Source organism: Pan troglodytes, chromosome 9 (genome assembly GCF_028858775.2).
Source record: "Pan troglodytes isolate AG18354 chromosome 9, NHGRI_mPanTro3-v2.0_pri, whole genome shotgun sequence".
Taxonomy (NCBI): Eukaryota; Metazoa; Chordata; class Mammalia; order Primates; family Hominidae; genus Pan; species Pan troglodytes.
In genome coordinates this window covers 9,525,745-9,548,218 of record NC_072407.2, presented here as the reverse complement: position 1 = coordinate 9,548,218, position 22,474 = coordinate 9,525,745, and the positions used below count along the sequence as shown (strand labels likewise).

Sequence of the window (22,474 nt, the reverse complement as noted above, 5' to 3'; positions counted from 1 at the left end):
GTGTGAGAAATCAAAAGTGGGTGAGAAATCTTCAAAAAATGAAAATGGGAAGCACATGGATGGGTGTGACAACTGATTTTGCAGAGCAAAGAAATATAGAGCCCAACTGATTACAGAGGAAGAAGTGAACAAGAAACCATGCAATTCTTCGAAGTCAGAAAGTTTCATGTATTTAAGGCAGCTGAAACTCAGGAAGAGGGGATGATACCATGTGCAACTCAATGCAAAAGACTTAGTAAAAGTCAATGTGCAGAGATTCACTCATCACCACACAGGCAGGTGATTATTATTATATGCTTTTTAATTGGCATAGAATATTCATAGATAAAAGTGTCCATCTTCTAAGTATATAGCTCAAAAATTATCACAAAATGAATATATCCTGTACCCTCAATACAGATCAAAAAATATGCCCCACAGTACTGTCAGTTTTGGTAGGCGTTCTACATGCACTTCCAAAATGGGTAGTACATAATTGTTATTTTCTTGCTTTTTAATTATTAATAAGATCAGTATTTTTAATGATGTTTTTCAAATCTTTTAAATCATTAATTTTGTGGTTTTGGGCTAGTTGTGTTATTTACTAGAAAAGGTGTAATAAAAATTTTCACTGTCTTTATGCATTTGAGTACTTATTTTTGTAGCTCTGACAGTTGCCTCCTTGTACTGCAACCCTCTGAGTTTTCTGTAAGCTCTTCTTATTTACTCATCTATTACTTTTAAATTGATACATTCCTTAAGGGAAAAAATCTCAATAAATATCAGGCTCACTTCTCTAGGCTTCCCTTCTCTTTGGAATCTTGATCTTTACATCCTCATTGCCTTGAGTGCTCTCTCAAGTCATTTAAAACTATTTCTATATCTTTTCTAATTGTTCTTGGCAGGAGAATTGGCTTGAAACAAACTCATATTCACTGGATAAATGTGAAAGTGTTTATTTAGTGTCCCAATTTTTAATTTAGCTCCATGCTTAGCTGAATATAATGACTTATAACTTTGTCTTGTTGAGAACATAAAAGGTAGTTCCGAAGGTATAAATTTTAAGTTAGCATAGAATATAAAGGTAGAAAATCCCAGAAAGCCATCAGATTCTGCTTATTACACAGTTTCATAGACACCAAGAGATTCCAAGATTCTTTTCACTGTGTGATTTTCTAGGATTCTTCCTGAACCTGATGTTGTCTCTGAGACTGGACTGCAGGATAAAGATTGGAAAAAATAGAATTGGAAGGAGCATTACATATAAAGAAATCCATTCTAGAATGAAGCCGAAGATATTCAGTAAATTGGCTATAATCTGAGAAACATCTAAGGAGAAGTTATCTTTACAGAGCTTCAGTATTTCCAATGGCCTTACATTTACTAAATATAGTAATAATATTTAAGAAGGCTGAGAATTCACTATGCAATCTCAGAAGGAAAATGGAAATGACTTCCTAAGATTCTCATTTTATGTTAAGCCATTTAACAATCTGGTCCTAACGTCTTTTCCTGTACCTCCCTAGTTGTGGGACATCTTTTTACAGATACTCTAATGTTACTCAGATGTTTCTTCTCTTCTCATCCCAGGAAATAATCACTGTCTTATTTATCTGGCCATTGATGAAATGATTCTTCTTGTGGATTTACTTGCTTGGTTTCCATTGATAATTTGGAGGCATTGTCCTCTATGGAGTTGTGTCATCTATCAGCGGGCTATTAATTTAGGGTATGGTTATAGACAACTGCAGATCCCCAGCTCAGAATCTCTAGAAACAGGATACATGGAAACCTGGAGGCAGACTCACACCATTAACTGTGCAAGAAATTAAGACTTCTTGTAAAAGCACTCTTTGTCAATTATTGACATCTTTACAATGCAAAATGCAAGCAAACTTTTTAAAATATTTAAATTTATATTCAGAAGCTTTATAGGTGTGTGGTTATTTGTATAAGAAGCATTATAAGGTCAATTTAAAAGTTGTTTCTAAACAACATTCCAGAAAGTGAAATGTACAGCAGAGACAGAGAATGTAGAAAAAAAAAAAAGTTCTTTCTAAGTTCTTTGAGTGGAAGAAACCTTGTATCTTTTGTCACTGCTTTATCTCTAGGGTCTAGAAGTATACCTGACCCATTGAGTATGCTCAATAAATTCTACTTGACTGACTACTAATGAGATCAAAGGCTTTATTTCTTGCTTAGTTGACATAATTTAGGCATTAAGAGCTCAGACTCTGAAGTCTTACCCGGGTACATTCCAATGCTAGGTCTTAGATGCATAGATTTGAGAAAGATGTTTACTGTATGTAAACATCAGTTTTTCATCTGAAAAGTAATAATTACATTAATCCTATTTCTTAGAGTTGCTATAGGAAATGATGAAAATAATAAAGTTCTTAGTATATATTTTATGTTAAAAATCTTAATTTCTTTCCCCGAAAATGTAAGTATAAACTCTTTACATCATTTTAAATGCCTGCAAAAGAGCATCCAACAAGGTAGAAAATATGAACGTCTACAAAGAGGATGCTTGCCTCTTTAAGAGTTTCTGCAACGGTGGGTTCTTGGTCTTGGTGAATTCAAGAATGAAGCCGAGGACCCTCAAGGTGAGTGTTACAGTTCATAAAGGTAGTACAGACCCAAAGAGTGAGCAGTCACAAGATTTATTGTGAAGAGCAAAAGAACAAAGCTTCCACAGTGTGCAAGGGGACCCCAGGTGGTTGCCACTGCTGGCTTGGGCAGCCAGCTTTTATTCCCTTATTTGGCCCTGCCCACATCCTGCTGCTTGGTCCATTTTACAGAGCACTGATTGGTCCATTTTACAGAGTGCTGATTGGTCCATTTTACAGAGTACTGATCGGTGGGATTTTACAGAGTGCTGAATGGTGTGTTTACAAACCTTTAGCTAGACACAGAGCACTAGTTGGTGCGTTTTTACAGAGTTCTGATTGGTGTATTTACTAATCTTTAGCTAGACACACAGCGCTGATTGGTGCATTTACAACCCTTTAGCTAGACAGAAAAGTTCTCCAAGTCCCCACCCGATTAGCTAGACACAGAGTGCTGATTGGTGTGTTTACAAACCTTTAGCTAGACACAGAGCACTGATTGGTGCATTTACAATCCTTAGCTAGACAGAAAAGTTCTTCAAGTTCCGCCCCCCGCCCTCCCCGCCCCCGTCCCCTCCCCACCCCCCCCAACCAGAAGCCCAGCTGGCTTCACCTCTCACAACCTGGATGGGAGAATCCCAGAATTTTGCATAATAAACAAGATTTGTAGTCTTCGAGACTTCCAACTTGGGGCCTTGGTGAGGTTGGGTGAATGCCACATCATAGCCTGTAGTGGAAGCCTCCTTTGAACTAGCTGGTATGTTTCTCTCCTATTGAATTCAGAGAGCAATAACTGAAGACAATGTAATACATTTCACTTCCTCTCTTCCTAGCACAGAGGGCTCAATAGATTTCCCATTACACCTTCTAACTCCCAGGTGCCTTTTCCTTATTAGGAGTGCTGTGTTACAATCTTTTCTGCATTCCTGCTCCAGGTATGCAAGGTAATGAAGAAAACCTCATACCACATGTTTTAAAATAGCCTCACTTTTGTGTACTGTTCTGTCACACATAATTCACCTCTACCTGCACCCTCACCTCAGTTCATGGACAGACTATAGAGAACTTCCTGTTAGACGCCATGTTTTAAGGTGATATCAATTGCATAACATGCAATCTAGGGCCACCTGTTATTATAGAAAGCAAGCAAACAAACAAAAACATTTCTTCCTACTATGGTTTTTGGCTACACTCTGCGTCTTTTCTCTAATAGCATTCGGACAATGGCACCATGGATCTCCTTGGTCTTAATGCTGTAGACAATAGGATTGACAACAGGTGGGAAGAAGAGGTAGGCATTGGCCATCATGGCTTGCAGCAGAGGGGACACACGATGTCCAAGGCGGTGCACTATAGACAAGCCAATCATAGGCACATAGTAAGCAAGCACAGCACAGACGTGTGAGCCACATGTGTTGAGTGCCTTCTTCCGCCCTTCTCCAGTGGCAATACCCAATACGGTGTGGAGTATGAGCCCATAGGAGATCACAATCAGCAACGAATCCAGCCCAAAAGTAGAGGTAACAATGAAAATCCCATAGATATTGTTAACAGAAATGTTCCCACAAGATAGATAGATAAGATTGGGGTGCAGACAATAGGAATGTGAGAGGGCATTGTGGCCACAGAAGGGCAGACGCCATAAGAGAATGGGCAACGGAGCCATGAGAATAATGCTTTTCAGTACTATAATAGCTCCTGTGCCAAAGACCCTGGGCAGTGTTAGGATAGCTGTATAGCTCAGTGGGCTGTAGATGGCTATAAAGCGGTCCAAAGACATGGCCAGCAGCACAGCTGACTCCATCATGGATAAAGAATGGATGGAGAACATCTGGAAAAGACAAGCTTCAAGACTAATTTCAGTATTTCCAAAAAGGAATATGCCTAACACGGTAGGCAGGGTGGATGCAGAGACACCAACCTCGGCCAGTGCCAACATGGCAAGAAAGAGGTACATGGGTTGATGTAGGGCAATATCTGTTCTGATGACGTGAAGAATGATGCCATTCCCAAGGAAAATGATGATGTATATCAGGCAGAAGGGGACGGATATCCAGAGGTGCTCTGACTCCAGCCCTGGGATGCCAACCAAAATGAATGTCATAGGTAAAAACCCCAAAGAGTTATTAGAAATTTTCATGTTGACATATCATCCTCAGGGATCAGTGCCACCTTGAAAATTAGAAACAAATTAGTGAGATGACATCATTATGAAGAAAGACAACTGGGCACTGAGGGAAGGGAAGAAAAAAGCAAACTCACAGATTTATGTGGCCAAACTTCTTATTTCTAAAAACTGACAAATGACCACCATCAAGAAATTTCCCGTATGGAGAGTGCTACAGCTTCTGTCATAGGCAGATAGAAAATTATGTTCTAGAAAATTATATTACGTTATAGGCAGAAAGAAAATTATGTGTCTGATCAGGTGCAGTGGCTCATGCCTGTAATTCCAGCACTTTGGGAGGCTGATGTAGGCAGATCGCTTGAGCCCAGGAATTTGAGACCAGCTTAGGCAACATGGCGAAACTCTGTCTCTACTAAAAAAAATACAAAAATTAGCCAGGCTTGTTGGAGTGTGCCTGTAGTCCCAGCTACTTGAGAGGCTGAGGCGGGAAGATCACTTGGGCCCAGAAGGCAAAGGTTGCAGTGAGCCAGGATTGCACGCCTACACTTATGCCTGGGTAACAGCATGAGACAAAAGAAAAGAGAAGAGAAAAGAAAAGAAAGAAAAAGAGAAAAGCAAGCGGGAGGGAGGGAAGGAGGAAAGAAGGAAGGAAAGGAGAGGAAAGAAGAATAGAAGAAAAGGAAAGAAGAGAGAGAGAGAAAAGGAAGGAAGGAAGAGAGAAAAGGAAGGAAGGAAAAAGAAAAGAAAGAAGAAAAGGAGGGAAGGAAGGAATGATAGAAAAAGAAAGAAAAGAAAGATTATGCGTTTAAGGTGTAGTGCACCTTGGATCAACTTAGAAATGACTGCCTTGTGTTGGTGTGGAGATGTCTGGCCCTTAAAAGCTGCTGGGGAGACAGAGAAATGTAAGCAATCCCAAAATAAGATATGGAATAATATCAGGAATAGGTGAAAATATTTTATTGGTAAATATACAAAGACAAGGTCTATAGCATGGTATATAAAAAGAGCTAAAAATTACCTGATGAATGAATATAATTGTATGAATAATTAAGCAAGGCTGAGATAGTGGCAGTGGCCAGAGCCTGGAGCAAGTGGCAGAGAATTAAACTAGAAAAGCATAGAATTTGGACCCACACTGGGCTAGCTGTCCCATGTTTTGAAAATTCTAGGAGTCAACTAGAAAGATTATGTGCAAAGGCATGGAAGATTCAGGAAGGAGAAGGAACCTACGTTCGTGGATGTGTGTGCAGACTTTAAGGTTCAGGAAAATATTCTGTCACCGATGACATCCACAATCTGTTGACTCAACAGTTCTCAAAGAAACTTACCTTATCCATCGCGACTTTTTCTTTCTAGCTCAGACACACTGCTGAATACACTACGGCAACAAGAGTGGAAATCTAAACAGATTTTCAAGGATGTTCTTTTCCTGGGGAGGAGAGGAAGGCAATAGAGGGAAAGAGAAAACCACCTGCCTGAATTGGGTGTGTTTTGAGATAAGCATTGTCTAGGTCAGCAGTTATAACATTAGAATCCTAGACTAGCATGGTAGGAAGGACCTCTGAAGATTGTTTTCAACTCATTCACCAAAATGCACACAAACACACACAGACACACCTGCTTACCTATTCACACACGAACAAACATGCTTCCCACGTGTGCTGAAAATCTGATTCTTGTACGAACTTTCCATTCAGCCACTGCTGAACTTACGCATCAACAGGGACCTCACTATTCCGTAATGGTTATTATGAAGTTCTTCTTTGCTCTGCAGATCTATAACCAGTGAGCACACCTCTATGTCAAGGACCTTGCAGGACCAAGGCAACACAGAGTCCTAGACCTACTCAGAAAATCTCTGCAACTTTCAACCACAGCTCACAGAGAACAAATCTTCTTCCACAGATATTCAAATACAGTCGTCACCTATGCTGAAGTCTTATCTCCAAGCTGGTTACAATTATATTAAGTACTACAAAGGAAATGTTCAAGATACTTTGAGAGGGTCCTAAAGGGAAAAACCCAATTTATTCTTAAAAGTCAGGAAAAGCTTTCCTTGGAAAGTGGCATTTCAGCTAAGACCTAAGAATTAGTAGAAAATTTCCAGGCTAAGTTGGATGCAATGTAGTGCAGGAAAAAAAAAAGGGGGGGAAATTATCATGGCCGTGGCAGTGGGCATATAACATGGCACTTTGACAAAAACTAAAATAAAATATGGAGAAAATAAAAACTGTAGATGTAATAGGATATTAAAATAATTTATTTTTTCATATTTTTGCTATCATGAAAATATGGAAAGAAAAAAATTAATTGCCTGACTAAATAGACTAAATACAAGATCCTTGGACACTTATTGTGCTCTGATACAATGTAACATAATAGATTATCAGCTTAGGAAAAGCTCTGTGCTGTGGGCTATGTTAAAATGTAGGGCAGGGAAATTCAGGGACAAATTATTGACCTTAACAAATGATCACACATCAGAACATCTTATGGCTGAAAATGAGAAACATTTGTCTTCTGCATTCTTATGCCCTTATGTTCCTTCCTCACCTCCAAAAGCTCAACATAGCCTTCTTAGTTCCTTAAATAGACCAAATATTGATCTGCCTCTGGATTGAGCAGCTGTTGTTCCCATGTGCTGCCTTACTGAATCCTTGATCCCACTGCACCCTATATCTTGCCTGCCACACCTCAAATAACCGGATATTGGAAGAAACAAATCTTGACTGATACTTGAAACTAGAGTTTCTCCTCCTCTGCCTTCTCTGCCTGTCTTTGGTCTCTTTTGTTTTCTTCCTTTTTTTTTCTTTCTTGCATTTTTTTTTTTTTTTTTTTTTTGCATCCTTCTCAGTTTCCATCTCCAGAGTCTCTACCGCCAGATAAGGGTCAGATCTCCTTGAAAGAGTTCTTAAAACACAATCATTCTCCTGAGTATAGGATTTGTTTGACAAGAGCATTTTAGCTTGAAAGGTTACAAAAGGGATCATGTAGTCTATAGCCTAGTATAATAGGACACAACAAATCAGCAGAAAAAAAATAGAATGTGGGACAGTGATGACTGTACCCCTGGAGCTGGACAGAATTGGAGGTGAATCTTACGTTCGGTATAACTTTATGTACTTTACCTTTGTGCACATTAGTATCTTTGTTTTTAAAGATAAAGATGTTAATACTTACCTCAGGGACTGGCTCTAAATATTTAATGTGAGCCTTTAGCACCAGTGAATGTTAATGTTCTCTCCACTCTATATCTCTTTCAGGAATTCTCAGGAGTCAATCACAGTCAGCTTATTTCCAACTTTTTATTAATAATTGTCTTTCCTTGTTATTGGCTCACTGATACTCAGACCACATCTGTGAGGTAAACAAGGAGACAAGAATTTCCCACTTAATAGATGAGCATATAAACCAGACATAAGCATTTCGTGAGTAACCCAAGATAATATGATGGCAAAACTATTTCAAGAATTCATGATGTGCTCTGGTGTTTTTGTTTTGTTTTCCATCTGCCACCAATTTAGGATATGATTCCTCTCCTTCTGCCAGACAGGTTCAAGAAGCTAGGGAGGTGACTACTGTCTTAGGAAAAATGCTAAGGGCTTCACACTGTGACATGGGGTTGGGAGTCCTGAATGCTGCTTCAGAAGGCAGGGCTTGGGGATTGTATTAGTTCATTCTCACACTGCTATAAAGATACTACCTGAGACTGGGTAATTTATTAACAAAGGAGGTTTAATTGACTCACATTTCCACATAGCTGGGGAAGCCTCAGGAAACTTACAATTATGGCAGAAGGAGAAGCAGGCACATCTGACTTGGTGGCAGGCAAGAGAGAGTGAGCAAGAAGAGGGAAAACTGCCTTATAAAACCATCAGATCTCATAAAAACTCACTCAGTATCATGAGAACTGCATGGGGGAAACTGCTCCCATGAGCCAATAATCTCCTACCTCGTCCCTCCCCCGACATATAGGGGATTACAATTCAATATGAAATTTGGGTGGAGACACAGAGCCAAGCCATATCAGGGATCATGGGCTTGTGCACTCACAAGTGAAACTGGACTCTGAGCCTCAGGTGGGATGGGGAAGCTCACTTCAGCAAGTCCCTGCCACTGTGGCATTCATATCTTCTTAGTCCTGGGGCTGGAATGCTGCCCATTTTTTGAAAAAGCTGATCAGAGTCTCTAGGAGTAGAGTAATGGGGAGAAAGTTAGGTTCCCTGAGGAGCAATTACCCAGATAATTACATCAGCCTCTCTCAATATCCAGAGAACCTAAGGGAAACAAGCAAAGATATAGAGTCAGTATCTTTGTGAAATGAGTGTAATAGTATTTATCCAGCATATTTAAATAACTAATATATGTAAATTTCTTTTTTCTAATTTATTTTTGGTTATACTTTTAAGTTTTAGGGTACATGTGCACAAGGTGCAGGTTAGTTACATATGTATACATGTGCCGTGTTGGTGTGCTGCACCCATTAACTCATCATTTAACATTAGGTATATCTCCTAATGCTATACCTGCCCCCTCCTCCCACCCCACAACAGGCCCCGGTGTGTGATGTTCCCCTTCCTGTGTCCATGTATTCTCATTGTTCAGTTCCCACCTATGAGTGAGAACATGTGGTGTTTGGTTTTTTGTCCTTGTGATAGTTTGCTGAGAATGATGGTTTCCAGCTTCATCCATGTCCCTACAAAGGACATTAACTCATCATTTTTTATGGCTGCATAGTATTCCATGGTGTATATGTGCCACATTTTCTTAATCCAGTCTATCATTGTCGGACATTTGGGTTGGTTCCAAGTCTTTGCTATTGTGAATAGTGCCACAATAAATATACGTGTGCATGTGTCTTTATAGCAGCATGATTTATAATCCTTTAGGTGTATACCCAGTAATGGGATGGCTGGGTCAAATGGTATTTCTAGTTCTAGATCCCTGAGGAATCACCACACTGACTTCCACAATGGTTGAACTAGTTTACAGTCCAAACAACAGTGTAAAAGTGTTCCTATTTCTCCACATCCTCTCCAGCATATGTTGTTTCCTGACTTTTTAATGATTGCCATTCTAACTGGTGTGAGATGGTATCTCATTGTGGTTTTGATTTGCATTTCTCTGATGGCCAGTGATGATGAGCATTTTTTCATGTGTCTTTCGGCTGCATAAATGTCTTCTTTTGAGAAGTGTCTGTTCATATCCTTTGCCCACTTGTTGATGGGGTTTTTTTCTCTTGTAAATTTGTTTGAGTTCATTGTAGATTCTGGATATTAGCCCTTTGTCAGATGAGTAGGTTGCAAAAATTTTCTCCCATTCTGTAGGTTGCCTGTTCACTCTGATGGTACTTTCTTTTGCTGTGCAGAAGCTCCTTAGTTTAATTAGATCCCATTAGTGAATTTTGGCTTTTGTTGCCATTGCTTTTGATGTTTTAGACATGAAGTCCTTGCCCATGCCTATATCCTGAATGGTATTGCTTAGGTTTTCTTCTAGGGTTTTTATGGTTTTAGGTCTAACATTTAAGTCTTTAATCCATCTTGAGTTAATTTTTGTATAAGGTGTAAGGAAGGGATCCAGTTTCAGCTTCCTACATATGGCTAGCCAGTTTTCCCAGCACCATTTATTAAATAGGGAATCCTTTCCCCATTTCTTGTTTTTGTCAGGTTTGTCAAAGATCAGATAGTTGTAGATATGCAGCATTATTTCTGAGGGCTCTGTTTTGTTCCATTGGTCTATATCTCTGTTTTGGTACCAGTACTATGCTGTTTTGGTTACTGTAGCCTTGTAGTATAGTTTGAAGTCAGGTAGTGTGATGCCTCCAACTTTGTTCTTTTGGCTTAGGATTGACTTGGCAATGCGGGCTCTTTTTTGGTTCCATATGAACTTTAAAGTAGTTTTTTCCAATTCTGTGAAGAAAGTCTTTGGTAGCTTGATGGGGATGGCATTGAATCTATAAATTATCTTGGGCAGTATGGCCGTTTTCATGATATTGATTCTTCCTATCCATGAGCATGGAATGTTCTTCCATTTGTTTGTATCCTCTTTTATTTCCTTGAGCAGTGGTTTGTAGTTCTCCTTGAAGAGGTCCTTCACACCCCTTGTAAGTTGGATTCCTAGGTATTTTGTTCTCTTTGAAGCAATTGTGAATGGGAGTTCACTCATGATTTGGCTCCCTGTCTGTTATTGGTGTATGAGAATGCTTGTGATTTTTGCACATTGATTTTGTATCCTGAGACTTTGCTGAAGTTGCTTATCAGCTTAAGGAGATTTTGGGCTGAGACAATGGGGTTTTCTAGATATGCTATCATGTCATCTGCAAACAGGGACAATTTGACTTCCTCTTTTCCTAACTGAATACCCTTTATTTCCTTCTCCTGCCTAATTGCCCTGGCCAGAACTTCCAACACTATGTTGAATAGGAGTGGTGAGAGAGGGCATCCCTGTCTTGTGCCAGTTTTCAAAGGGAATGCTTCCAGTTTTTGCCCATTCAGTATGATATTGGCTGTGGGTTTGTCATAGATAGCTCCAATTATTTTGAGATACGTCCCACCAATACCTAATTTATTGAGAGTTTTTAGCATGAAGGTTGTTGAATTTTGTCAAAGGCCTTTTCTGCATCTACTGAGATAATCATGTGGGTTTTGTCTTTGGTTCTGTTTATATGCTGGATTACGTTTATTGATTTGCGTATGTTGAACCAGCCTTGCATCCCAGGGATGAAGCCCACTTGATCATGGTGGATAAGCTTTTGGATGTGCTGCTGGATTCGGTTTGCCAGTATTTTATTGAGAATTTTTGCATTGATGTTCATCAGGGATATTGGTCTAAAATTCTCTTTTTTGGTTGTGTCTCTGTCAGGCTTTGGTATCAGGATGATGCTGGCCTCATAAAATGAGTTAAGGAGGATTCCCTCTTTTCTATTGATTGGAATAGTTTCAGAAGGAATGGTACCAGCTCCTCCTTGTACCTCTGTCAGAATTCGGCTGTGAATCCATCTGGTCCTGGACTTTTTTTGGTTGGTAAGCTATTAATTATTGCCTCAATTTCAGAGCCTGTTATTGGTCTATTCAGAGATTCAGCGTCTTCCTGGTTTAGTCTTGGGAGGGTGTATGTGTCGAGGAATTTATTCATTTCTTCTAGATTTCTTAGCATCTGGCTTATAAAAAGTGCAGTAGAAATATTAGCTGATGTAAGTATTATTGGATGATTGTATCATAAAGAAATAATACATTAGTCTATTTTGGTCATCAACTATCACTTTTATAACATGTATTTATTAAGAAAGGACAAGGTCCAAGAATTCTTGGTATCCAGAGAACGTCAAGAGTGTTTAATTTCAGGAGACGACAGAATGTAAGGGGTTAAGCTATAGTGAGAAAAGTTTCCAGATTAGGTTGGCATAAGGAAGGGGGAAAGATTAGTCAAAAAGATATGATGAATAGAGCTTCCCAGCATATGATGGCTAGAGAGAGCTAGCAGAAATTGGCTACTTCCACAACTCAGTGTTAAGAAGAATTAAAAATGTTGAACCAATGAGTTTTGATTGTTTGTATATGGTTGGTTCATTCGGTAATTTTCTGACTGATGAGGGAAAAAAAAATGCAATTTATGTTGAAAGTCCACTGTGAACCCGTTTATAAGACTTAATAAAACTGCTTTGAAAATACTTTTTTTTTGTGCCACTGGCTTAACAAGAGAGAAGGAGATTTTGTATAACTGATGAGAAAATGCTTTAAATGATAGGTTATGTGGTATAGATTAGATCTAATCTAGATCAGATCAAATGTATACACACACACACACACATATCTGTGATTAAGAAATGGGGTACTAGAGTTTAAAAAGAGAAGAAAACTACTTCTGGCTGATCATGAGGTACAAAATATGGCTATGGAATGAGTGGCCAAAGTAGTATTGAAATAACCTTCATTGGAATTGAAAAAGATCAGAACTTGTGATGAAAGATCAATGGATGGATAATTCTTATGAACACCAAGTTGAATTTCAGCTGTTGGTTTATTTTTTCCCAAATGTCAGTGCCTGCTTCAAACATTTGGCATAAATATACACACAAAGGAGGTTGTCCTTTTTGTTATAAACTGGGATTGTTTTCTGGAAGACTTTGGTCATATTTTCCTTTTTCAGTCTTCAGCCCTATTACCATTACCATTATACATTCATTGAGTTTGACAATAATTTAATAATCTTTGACATATGAATGAAAATTAGAGTTATGTTCATTAGTCATTGTTCTCAAGTAAGTCATTCCAAAAAAACTGCACACCTTTCTCAGAAAGACATGTTTCATATCATTGCAACTAATGAAACAAAGAATATTTGCCATATTTTCATGAGAAAAGTTTGCCCACAAATCTGTTTGTTCTAGGAGGACAGGAGTACTTGGTCAATAAGATAATGAATATATCATATGGTTGTCATCACTGATAATCATCTGTGTACCAAGAGAATTATAAGATAGATTAGCAAAGCTCATACTCCTCCCCTTTAAAGCAAATGCTTAGATGTGAACCAAATTCTTTGTGTTTATTGCTAAAACATGAGGGCATAGATCTGCTTGAATATATAGGAGAAAAACAGAATTTGTATAAGCAGAGGGCTGGATACAAAGTGACTTAATGATTTTGTTTAGTGGGACGTTATGTGGAGAACTAAGAGGCAATACCAAGCAAACAAACAAAAACGTTGTCTGGGGCTCCTGTTGTACAAAAATTTCTGCTTATTAAAAGCATGTTAGAAATTAGGCATAGTCTAGAGAGGGATGTCATATCTGAGTCTTAGCAAAGAAACATACAATGTATCCTGACAATTATCTAGTAAATGCATCTTTGTAATAGAAAAAAATGTTCCTGGTTCTCAGTCTAACTGCTATTACAGATATGTCTCAGGATGAGAAAAAAGCAGATATGAAATGCTCATTTAAACCTGTTGGTTTTCTGGATGATGAGAAAAAAGCTCAATTCCATATTTTCACCCATGACCACTTCTGAGACCAATCATGATTCAAAGACAAAAAGCAATTCCAAACCTTTTCTTATAACTAAATAAAAATAAATAAGATTGCTATGACCTGAATGTTTCTTCCCCTCTCCTAATTCATATGCAGAAATCGAATCACCAATGTGATAGTGTTAGGAGGTGGGGCCTTTGGAACTGAACAGGTTATGAGAACAGAGATTTCATGAATGGGATTAATGCCTTTATAAAAGGAACTCCAGAAAGTCACCTTGATCCTTCTGCCATGTGAGGACACAGTGGGAAAACATCATCTATGAACCAGAAAGTAGATCTTCACCAGAAACCATGTCTGTCAGTGCCTTGATCTTGAACTTCTCAGCTTCTAGAACTATAAGAAACAAATATCTGTTGTTTATCAGCTACTCATTTTATGGTATTTTTGCATAGCAGCCCAAATATACTAAGACAGAGTTTGGCCAGTGTTAGAAGACATTTCTCTTATTTTGCATACCATTACGGAATTAAAACAAACACCATGTTTTCTGTATCTAACTGAAATATACTTAGTAAGACAGTTTGTGTATATTTTATTTTCCAAAAGAAGAAAATTTTAATATTAAATGGAAACATTCTCTATCACACTTGAAAACTAATTTTCCCTAAGTCTTTATTTCCAAGATCAATAATTAAAACAAATTTAAGAAATGTTTGAGGGAGGAGCCAAGATGGCCGATTAGAAGCAGCTGTGTTTGGTGGGTCCCACCGAGAATGTAAATAGTGAGTGAATTCTGCACCTTCAACTGAGGTATCCCGGTTCTCTCATTAACAAGTTGGTTGGTGTGATCCACAGAGAGCAAGGAAAACAGGGTGGAGTGACAGCCCAACCAGTAGCTGCTGGGGGCAAGGGGAGCTCCCACCCCCAGCCAAGGGAAAAGGTGATTATGCTACCCCACCAGGGAAATCATGCTTTTTCCACAGACCTGTGCAACCTGTGGATCAGGAGATCCCCATGCAACCAGGGCCTTGGGACCCAAGCATAGAGCTGTGCACACTCTTGGCAGCCACTCAGGTTGTGGCTAGTGGAAGCAGGCTGGACACTGCCCAAAAAAACCAAGTTCCTGGAGGGAGGGGTGGCTGCCATCACTGCAGCACCAGTTGGCTGTTTTTCCCCTGCCAGTGCTGGGAAGACTGGATGGTTTGAACCAAGAAAAATTCTCCACAGCACAGTACAGCGGCTGTGGCAGATCACAGCCAGACCCCTTCTTTAGGTGGGTCCCAGATTCATCCCTTCTCACCAGGCAAGGCCTCCCTGTAAGAATATCAGCAACTTGAGCTGGGAACGGTGGCTCACGCCTGTAGTCTCAACATTTTGGGAGGTGAGGTGGGTGGATCACCTGAGGTCAGGAGTTCAAGACCAGCCTGACCAACATGGTGATACCCAGTCTCTACTAAAAATACAAAAAATTAGATGGGTGTGGTGGCAGGAGCCGTAATCCCAGCTACTCGGGAGGCTGAGGCAGGAGAATTGCTTGAATCCAGGAGGTGGAGGTTGCAGTGAGCTGAGATCGTGGTATTGCACTCCAGCCTGGGCAATAAGAGTGAAACTCCATCTCAAAAAAAAAAAAAAAAAAAAAAAAAAAAAAAAAAAAAAAAAAGGGATATTAGCAACTCCAACCAGGGGTTTATGGACAGAACTCTGATTTTCCTGGGACCAGAGTCCCTGGAGGGAGGGGAAGCTGGAGTCTTTGTGGATCAGCAGACTTAGTCTTTCCTGCCTCCTGGCTCTGAAGAGTCAGGGCAGTCCAGACAAGAGGGCACCACACTGGCTCCACCAAGGGTCAGCCAGACTACTTCATTAAGTGGGTCCTGGATCCTGTTCCTCCTGACTGGGTGAGACCCCCTCCATCAGGATCAACAGACACCTTATACAGGACTGTTCCCACTGGCATTATGTTGGTGCCCCTCTGGGACGGAGCTCCCAGAAGAAGGAGCAGGCAGCCATCTTTTTCTGGTCTGTGGTCTCCACTGGTAACACCTCCAGGTGCAGGAGGGGCCCAAATGTATAGGGTTTGGAGTGGACTCCCAGCAAACTGAGGCAGCCCTAGAGAAGGGGGCTTGACTGTTAAAAGAAAAACAAACAGAAAACTGGAACAACAACATCAACAAAAAAGACCCCACAAAAGATCAAAGATAGATAAGCTCATGAAATTGAGAACCAATGTAAAAATGCTGAAAACTCAAAGAGCCAGAGATCCTCTTCTCCAAATGATTGCAACACCTCTCCAGCAAGGGCACAGAACTGGGTTGAGGCTGAGATGGATGGACTGACAGAAGTAGGCTTCAGAAGGTGGGTAATAATGAACTTTGCAGAGCTAAAGGAGTATGTGCTATCCTAATGCAAAGAAGCTAAGAACTGTGATAAAACATTACTGAAAGCTGTTAAGCAGAATAATCAGTTTAGAGAGAAACATAAATGACCTGATGGAGCTGAAAAATACAATGTGATAACTTAACAATACAATCACAAGTATCAATAGCCGAATAGACCAAGCAGAGAAAGAAATCTCAGAACTTGAAGACTATCTTGCTGAAATAAGACAAGCAGACAAGTTTAGACAATAAAGAATGAAAAGGAACAAACAAAACCTCTGAGAACTATGGGATTATGAAAAAGACCAACCCTATGACTGATTGGGGTAAGTGAAAGAGATGGGGAGAATGGAACCAAGTTGGAAAACATACTTCAGGATATGATCCAGGAGAACTTCCCCAACCTAACCATACAGGCCAACATTCAAATTCAGGAAATCTAAAAAAGCCCAGTAAGATACTCCATGAGAAGATTAAACCCAAGACACATAATCATCAGATTCTACAAGGTTGAAATGAGGAAAAAAATATTATGGGCAGCCAGAGAGAAAGGCCAGGTTGCCAACTAAGGGAAGCCTATCAGACCAACAGTTGACCTCTCGGAGGAATCCCTGCAAGACAGAAGAGATTTGGGGCCAATATTCAATATTCTTAAAGAAAAGAATTTCCAACCTAAAATTTCTTATCCAGTCAATCTAAACTTTATAAGCAAAGGAGAAATAAAATCCTTTTCATAAAAGCAACTTCTGAGGGAATTTGTCACCACCAGTTCTGCTGTGCAAGGTCTCCTGAAGGAATCACTAAATATGGAAAGAAAAATAAAAAACCTTTACCAGCCACTACAAAAGCCTATTGAAGTACATAGACCAATGACACTATGAAGCAACTACATTAACAAGTCTGCAAAATAACCAGCTAGCATCATGATGACAGAATCAAATTCACACACAACAATATTAACCTTAAATGTAAATGGGCTAAATGCCCCAATTAAAAGACACAGAATGACAAGCTGGATAAAGAGTCAAGACCCATTGGTGTGCTGGAGGGACTCCCCTGTAACTCAATATTATCACCAAGACAGAAAATTAACAAAGATATTTAGGACTTGAACTCAGCTTTGGACCAAGTGGATCTGATAGCTAACTACAGAGCTCTCCACCCCAAAACAACAGACAACAGACTATACATTCTTCTTGGTGACACATGGCACTTATTCTTTTTTTTTGTTTTTGAGATGGAGTCTCACTTTGTTGCCCAGGCTGGAGTGCAGTGACATGGTCTCAGCTCACTACAACCTCCGCACATGGCACTTTCTCTAAATTTGATCACATAATTGGAAGTAAAACACCCCTCAGCAAATGCAAAAGATCTGAAATCATAACAAACAGTCTCTCAGACCACAGCACGATCAAATTGGAACTCAAAATTAAGAAACTCACTCAAAACTACACAACTACATGGAAATTGAACAACCTGTTGCTGACTGACACCTGGGAAAATAATAAAATAAAGGCAGAAATTAAGAAGTTTTTTGAAACTAATAAGAACAAAGACACAACATACCAGAATCTCTGAGATGTAGCTAAAGCAGTGTTAAGAGGGAAATTTATAGCACTAAATGCCCACATCATAAAGCTACAAAGATCTCAAATCGACATCCTAACATCCAGCAGAAAGAACTAGAGAACCAAGAGAAATCAAGTCCCAAAGCTAGCAGAAGACAAGAAATAACCAAGATCAGAGCAGAACTGAAAGTGATAGAGACATGAAAAACCCTTCAAAAAATCAACAAATCCAGGACCCGTTTTTTGAAAAAATAAATAAAATAGATAGCCCACTACTAGACTAATGAAGAATAGATAGCCCACTACTAGAATAATGAAGAATAAAAGGGAGAAGAATCAAATAGACACAATAAAAAAGGATAAAGGGGATATCACCACTGACATCACAGAAATACAACCATCAGAGATAAACACTTCTATGCAAATAAACTAGATAATCTAGAAGAAATGGATAAATTCCTGGAAACATACATCCGCCCAAGACTGAACCAGGAAGAATTTGAAAGCCTGAATAGACCACTAATGAGTTCTAACACTGAGACAGTAATAAATAGCCTACCAACCAAAAAAAGTCCCAAACCAGATGCATTTATAGCTGAATTCTACCACAGGTGCAAAGAGGAGCTGGTACCATTCCTTCTGCAACTAATCCAAACAATTGAAAAGGAGGGACTCCCCTGTAACTCATTTTATGAGGCCAGCATTATTCCGATACCAAAACCTGGCAGAGATACATCAAAAAAGAAAACTTCAGGCCAATATCCCTGATGAACATCAACGGGAAAATCCTCAATAAAATATTCACAAACCAAATCCAGCAGCGCATCAAAAGCTGATCCACCATAATCAAGTTGGCTTTATACCTGGGATGTAAGGCTGGTTCAACATACACATATCAAAAATGTAATTCATCACATAAACAGAACTAAAGACAAAAACCACATGATTATCTCAATAGATGCAGAAAAGGCCTTTGATAAAATTCAACATGTTAAAAAACATGTTAAAAAATGCTCAATAAACTAGGTATTGAAGGAACATACCTCAAAATAATAAGTCATCTTTGACAAACCCACAGCCAACATCATACTGAATAGGCAAAAGCTGGAAGCATTCCTCTTGAAAACCAGCACAAGACAAGAATAACCTCTGTCACCACTCCTATTAAACATAGTATTGGAAGTTCTGGCAAGGGCAATCAGACAAGAAAAAAAAAATAAAGGTATTCACAAAGGAAGGAAGGAAGTAAAATTGTCTCTGTTTGAAGATGACATGATCCTATATCTAGAAAAACTCATTGTTTCAGCCCAAAAGCTCCTTTTTTTTTTATTATACTTTTAAGTTTTAGGGTACATGTGCACAAGATGCAGGTTTGTTACTTATGTATACATGTGCCATGTTGGTGTGCTGCACCCAGTAACTCGTCAGTTAACATTAGGTATATCTCCTAATGCTATCCCTCCCCCTTTCCCCCACTCCACAACAGGACCTGGTGTGTGATGTTCCCCCTTCCTGTGTCCATGTGTTCTCATTGTTCAATTCCCACTTACGAGTGAGAACATGTGGTATTTGGTTTTTTGTCCTTGCGATAGTTTGCTGAGAATGATGGTTTCCAGCTTCATCCATGTCCCTACAAAGGACATGAACTCATCATTTTTTTATGGCTGCATAGTATTCCATGGTGTATATGTGCCACATTTTCTTAATCCGGTCTATCATTGTTGGACATTTGGGTTGGTTCCAAGTCTTTGCTATTGTGAATAGTGCCGCAGTAAACATACGTGTGCATGTGTCTTTATAGCAGCATGTTTTATAATCCTTTGGGTATCTACCCAGTAATGGGATGGCTGGGTCAAATGGTATTTCTAATTCTAGATCCTTGAGGAATCGCCACACTGACTTTCACAATGGTTGAACTAGTTTACAGTCCCACCAACAGTGTAAAAGTGTTCCTATTTCTCCACATTCTCTCTAGCACCTGTTGTTTCCTGACTTTAATGATCGTCATTCTAACTGGTGTGAGATGGTATCTCATTATGGTTTTGATTTGCATTTCTCTGATGGCCAGTGATGATGAGCATTTTTTCATGTGTCTTTTGGCTGCATAAATGTCTTCTTTTGAGAAGTGTCTGTTCATATCCTTTGCCCACTTGTTGATGGGGCTGTTTGCTTTTTTCTTGTAAATTTGTTTGAGTTCACTGTAAATTCTGGATATTAGCCCTTTGTCAGATGAGTAGATTGCAAAAATTTTCTCCCATTCTGTAGGTTGCCTGTTCACTCTGATGGTAGTTTCTTTTGCTTTGCAGAAGCTCTTTAGTTTAATTAGATCCCATTTGTTAATTTTGGCTTTTGTTGCCATTGCTTTTGGTGTTTTAGACATGAAGTCTTTGCCCATGACTATGTCCTGAATGGTATTGCCTAGGTTTTCTTCTAGGGTTTTTATGGTTTTAGGTCTAACATTTAAGTCTTTAATCCATCTTGAATTAATTTTTGTATAAGGTGTAAGGAAGGGATCCAGTTTCAGCTTTGTACATATGGCTAGCCAGTTTTCTCAGCACCATTTATTAAATAGGGAATCCTTTCCCCATTTGTTGTTTTTGTCAGGTTTGTCAAAGATCAGATAGTTGTAGATGTGTGGTATTATTTCTGAGGGCTCTGTTCTCTTCCATTGATCTATATCTCTGTTTTGGTACCAGTACCATGCTGTTTTGGTTACTGTAGCCTTGTAGTATAGTTTGAAGTCAGGTAGTGTGATGCCTCCAACTTTGTTCTTTTGGCTTAGGATTGACTTGGCAATGCGGGCTCTTTTTTGGTTCCATATGAACTTTAAAGTAGTTTTTTCCAATTCTGTGAAGAAAGTCTTTGGTAGCTTGATGGGGATGGCATTGAATCTATAAATTACCTTGGGCAGTATGGCCATTTTCACGATATTGTTTCTTCCTATCCATGAGCATGGAATGTTCTTCCATTTGTTTGTATCCTCTTTTATTTCCTTGAGCAGTGGTTTGTAGTTCTCCTTGAAGAGGTCCTTCACATCCCTTGTAAGTTGGATTCCTAGGTATTATATTCTCTCTGAAGCAATTGTGAATGGGAGTTCACTCACTGTTTGTCTGTTATTGGTGTATAAGAATGCTTGTGATTTTTGCACATTGATTTTGTATCCTGAGACTTTGCTGAAGTTGCTTATCAGCTTAAGGGGATTTTGGGCTGAGACGATGGGGTTTTCTAGATATACAATCATGTCATCTGCAAACAGGGACAATTTGACTTTCTCTTTACATAATTGAATGCCTTTTATTTCCTTCTCCTGCCCGATTGCCCTGGCCAGAACTTCCAACACTAGGTTGAATAGGAGTGGTGAGAGAGGGCATCCCTGTCTTGCAGCCTAGGCACATTTTCATTAGGCAGTGCAGTGTGGTTAAGAGCAGTGTCTCTGGGACCAGATCTGTATTACAATCATAACTTCAATAGCTCTTCACTCTATGATTGTGCAAAGTATCTGATTAATCTTAGTTTCTTCATCTGAAAAATTGAGACAATTCTACCTACTCCATAGATTAGAGAGCCATTCATATGCAATTTTAAATGGAGTACAGTTAGAAACAAATACTCAATAGACACATTTTATTAGTTGTACTTTCCAACATTCCAGTGAGCAATGTTGCAGTGAGCTCTAAGAAAAGATTGAACAATAATCTGACAACAATGAAGCGTAAGATATTTGGAGTGGGAAGCCATGAGCTCTTGAACAGGTTTTTGGACAATCCTTCCATATGGCTTTGGCAAAGTTACTGAATCTTTCTAAACCTTAGCTTTTTTACTATGTTGAAAGATTTCCACATGGGCCCTGCCTCTTTTCGAGAGAAATTATTAGGTTTAGTGGGGCTGTGGAGGAAAGCACTCTGAAATGTTAGAAGCTTCATCAATTGGAGCAATTGCTGAGATTATGTTTCCTTGCCTGCCACAACCCTGTATCATTCTCTACAAGGCATAGCCCAGTAACAAGTCCAGATCTGTCTTCCCCATCAAAAACATCATGGGAGATATGACAGAACAGCAGCCCTAACAACAGATTGGCCATCTTCCTGGAAGCTGCCCTATTCCATAACCCTGCGTATAGTCATGCTAGATAAGGGATATTAGAGAGGTCACTCCAGTGACTTCCTTTATCCACAAAACAAAGGACCTTCAACAACTTACTGGTCCCTTCTTCTCTGTAGCTTCTTTCCCATGCAGCCCTTCCACTCCATGCCAGCATCTTCCATTTGACTCAGGATGCTGTTCTACGTGGGCTGCACTGGCACTTATAAAGCTCTCTCTCTTCCTTGGGTCTTTGGCCCTCAAAGGAATCTCCCTAGATGGACGCAGACTTGATGAAATGTCAAAGAGGGATTAGCATCCTCCTAGACCAAAGCATTTGAGATGCCCAGTTATCTTAAATGGAAATTTAGTGAACCATGAGTACCTCTAGGAGGTATTTCAGTGAGCCAGAGGATCCTTCACTGTCTTCTCTCCCCAGCTGCCAACTTCATAAGAAAATTTATTGGGTGCTTCTCAGTCCTCTTTTTTGTCTTTCTTTTCTTTTCCCAGACAAAACTCCCCTTGAGACAGTCTTTACAACCAGGTAGTTATTCACTGTCATTCACTGAGCAAGTATGTAAAGATCACAAGCTTTGGGTCAGATATTTGAATGCAAGCATTAATAAGACAAACTCTGTCTTTCAGAAAGCATTGTCTTCTGCAGGAGGTTGATGTGAAAAAAACTAACTTCCCCTGATGAAGCAAAAACAGGCTTCCCAGGTGATACAAATATTTAGCAAGCTTTCCTTACTAATGTCTGC

At 39.4% G+C, this 22,474-nt stretch overlaps 2 protein-coding genes across 2 annotated transcripts in view; one reads left to right on the top strand and one right to left on the bottom strand.

Annotated features, from left to right (window-relative positions):
- HBE1 (hemoglobin subunit epsilon 1) overlaps window positions 1–22,474 on the top strand; it is a 254,659-nt gene that overhangs the window by 106,354 nt on the left and 125,831 nt on the right. The window lies entirely within an intron of this gene.
- On the bottom strand, window positions 3,775–4,728 carry LOC466377 (olfactory receptor 51J1-like). The gene has a single exon (XM_521776.5). It carries the CDS (start codon window positions 4,726–4,728, stop codon window positions 3,775–3,777), a length of 954 nt encoding a protein of 317 aa, XP_521776.5.

Bases quoted from the DNA above. Each gene is read 5' to 3' on its own strand.
- LOC466377 (XM_521776.5), bottom strand. From the start codon at position 4,728: ATGAAAATTTCTAATAACTCTTTGGGGTTTTTACCTATGACATTCATT.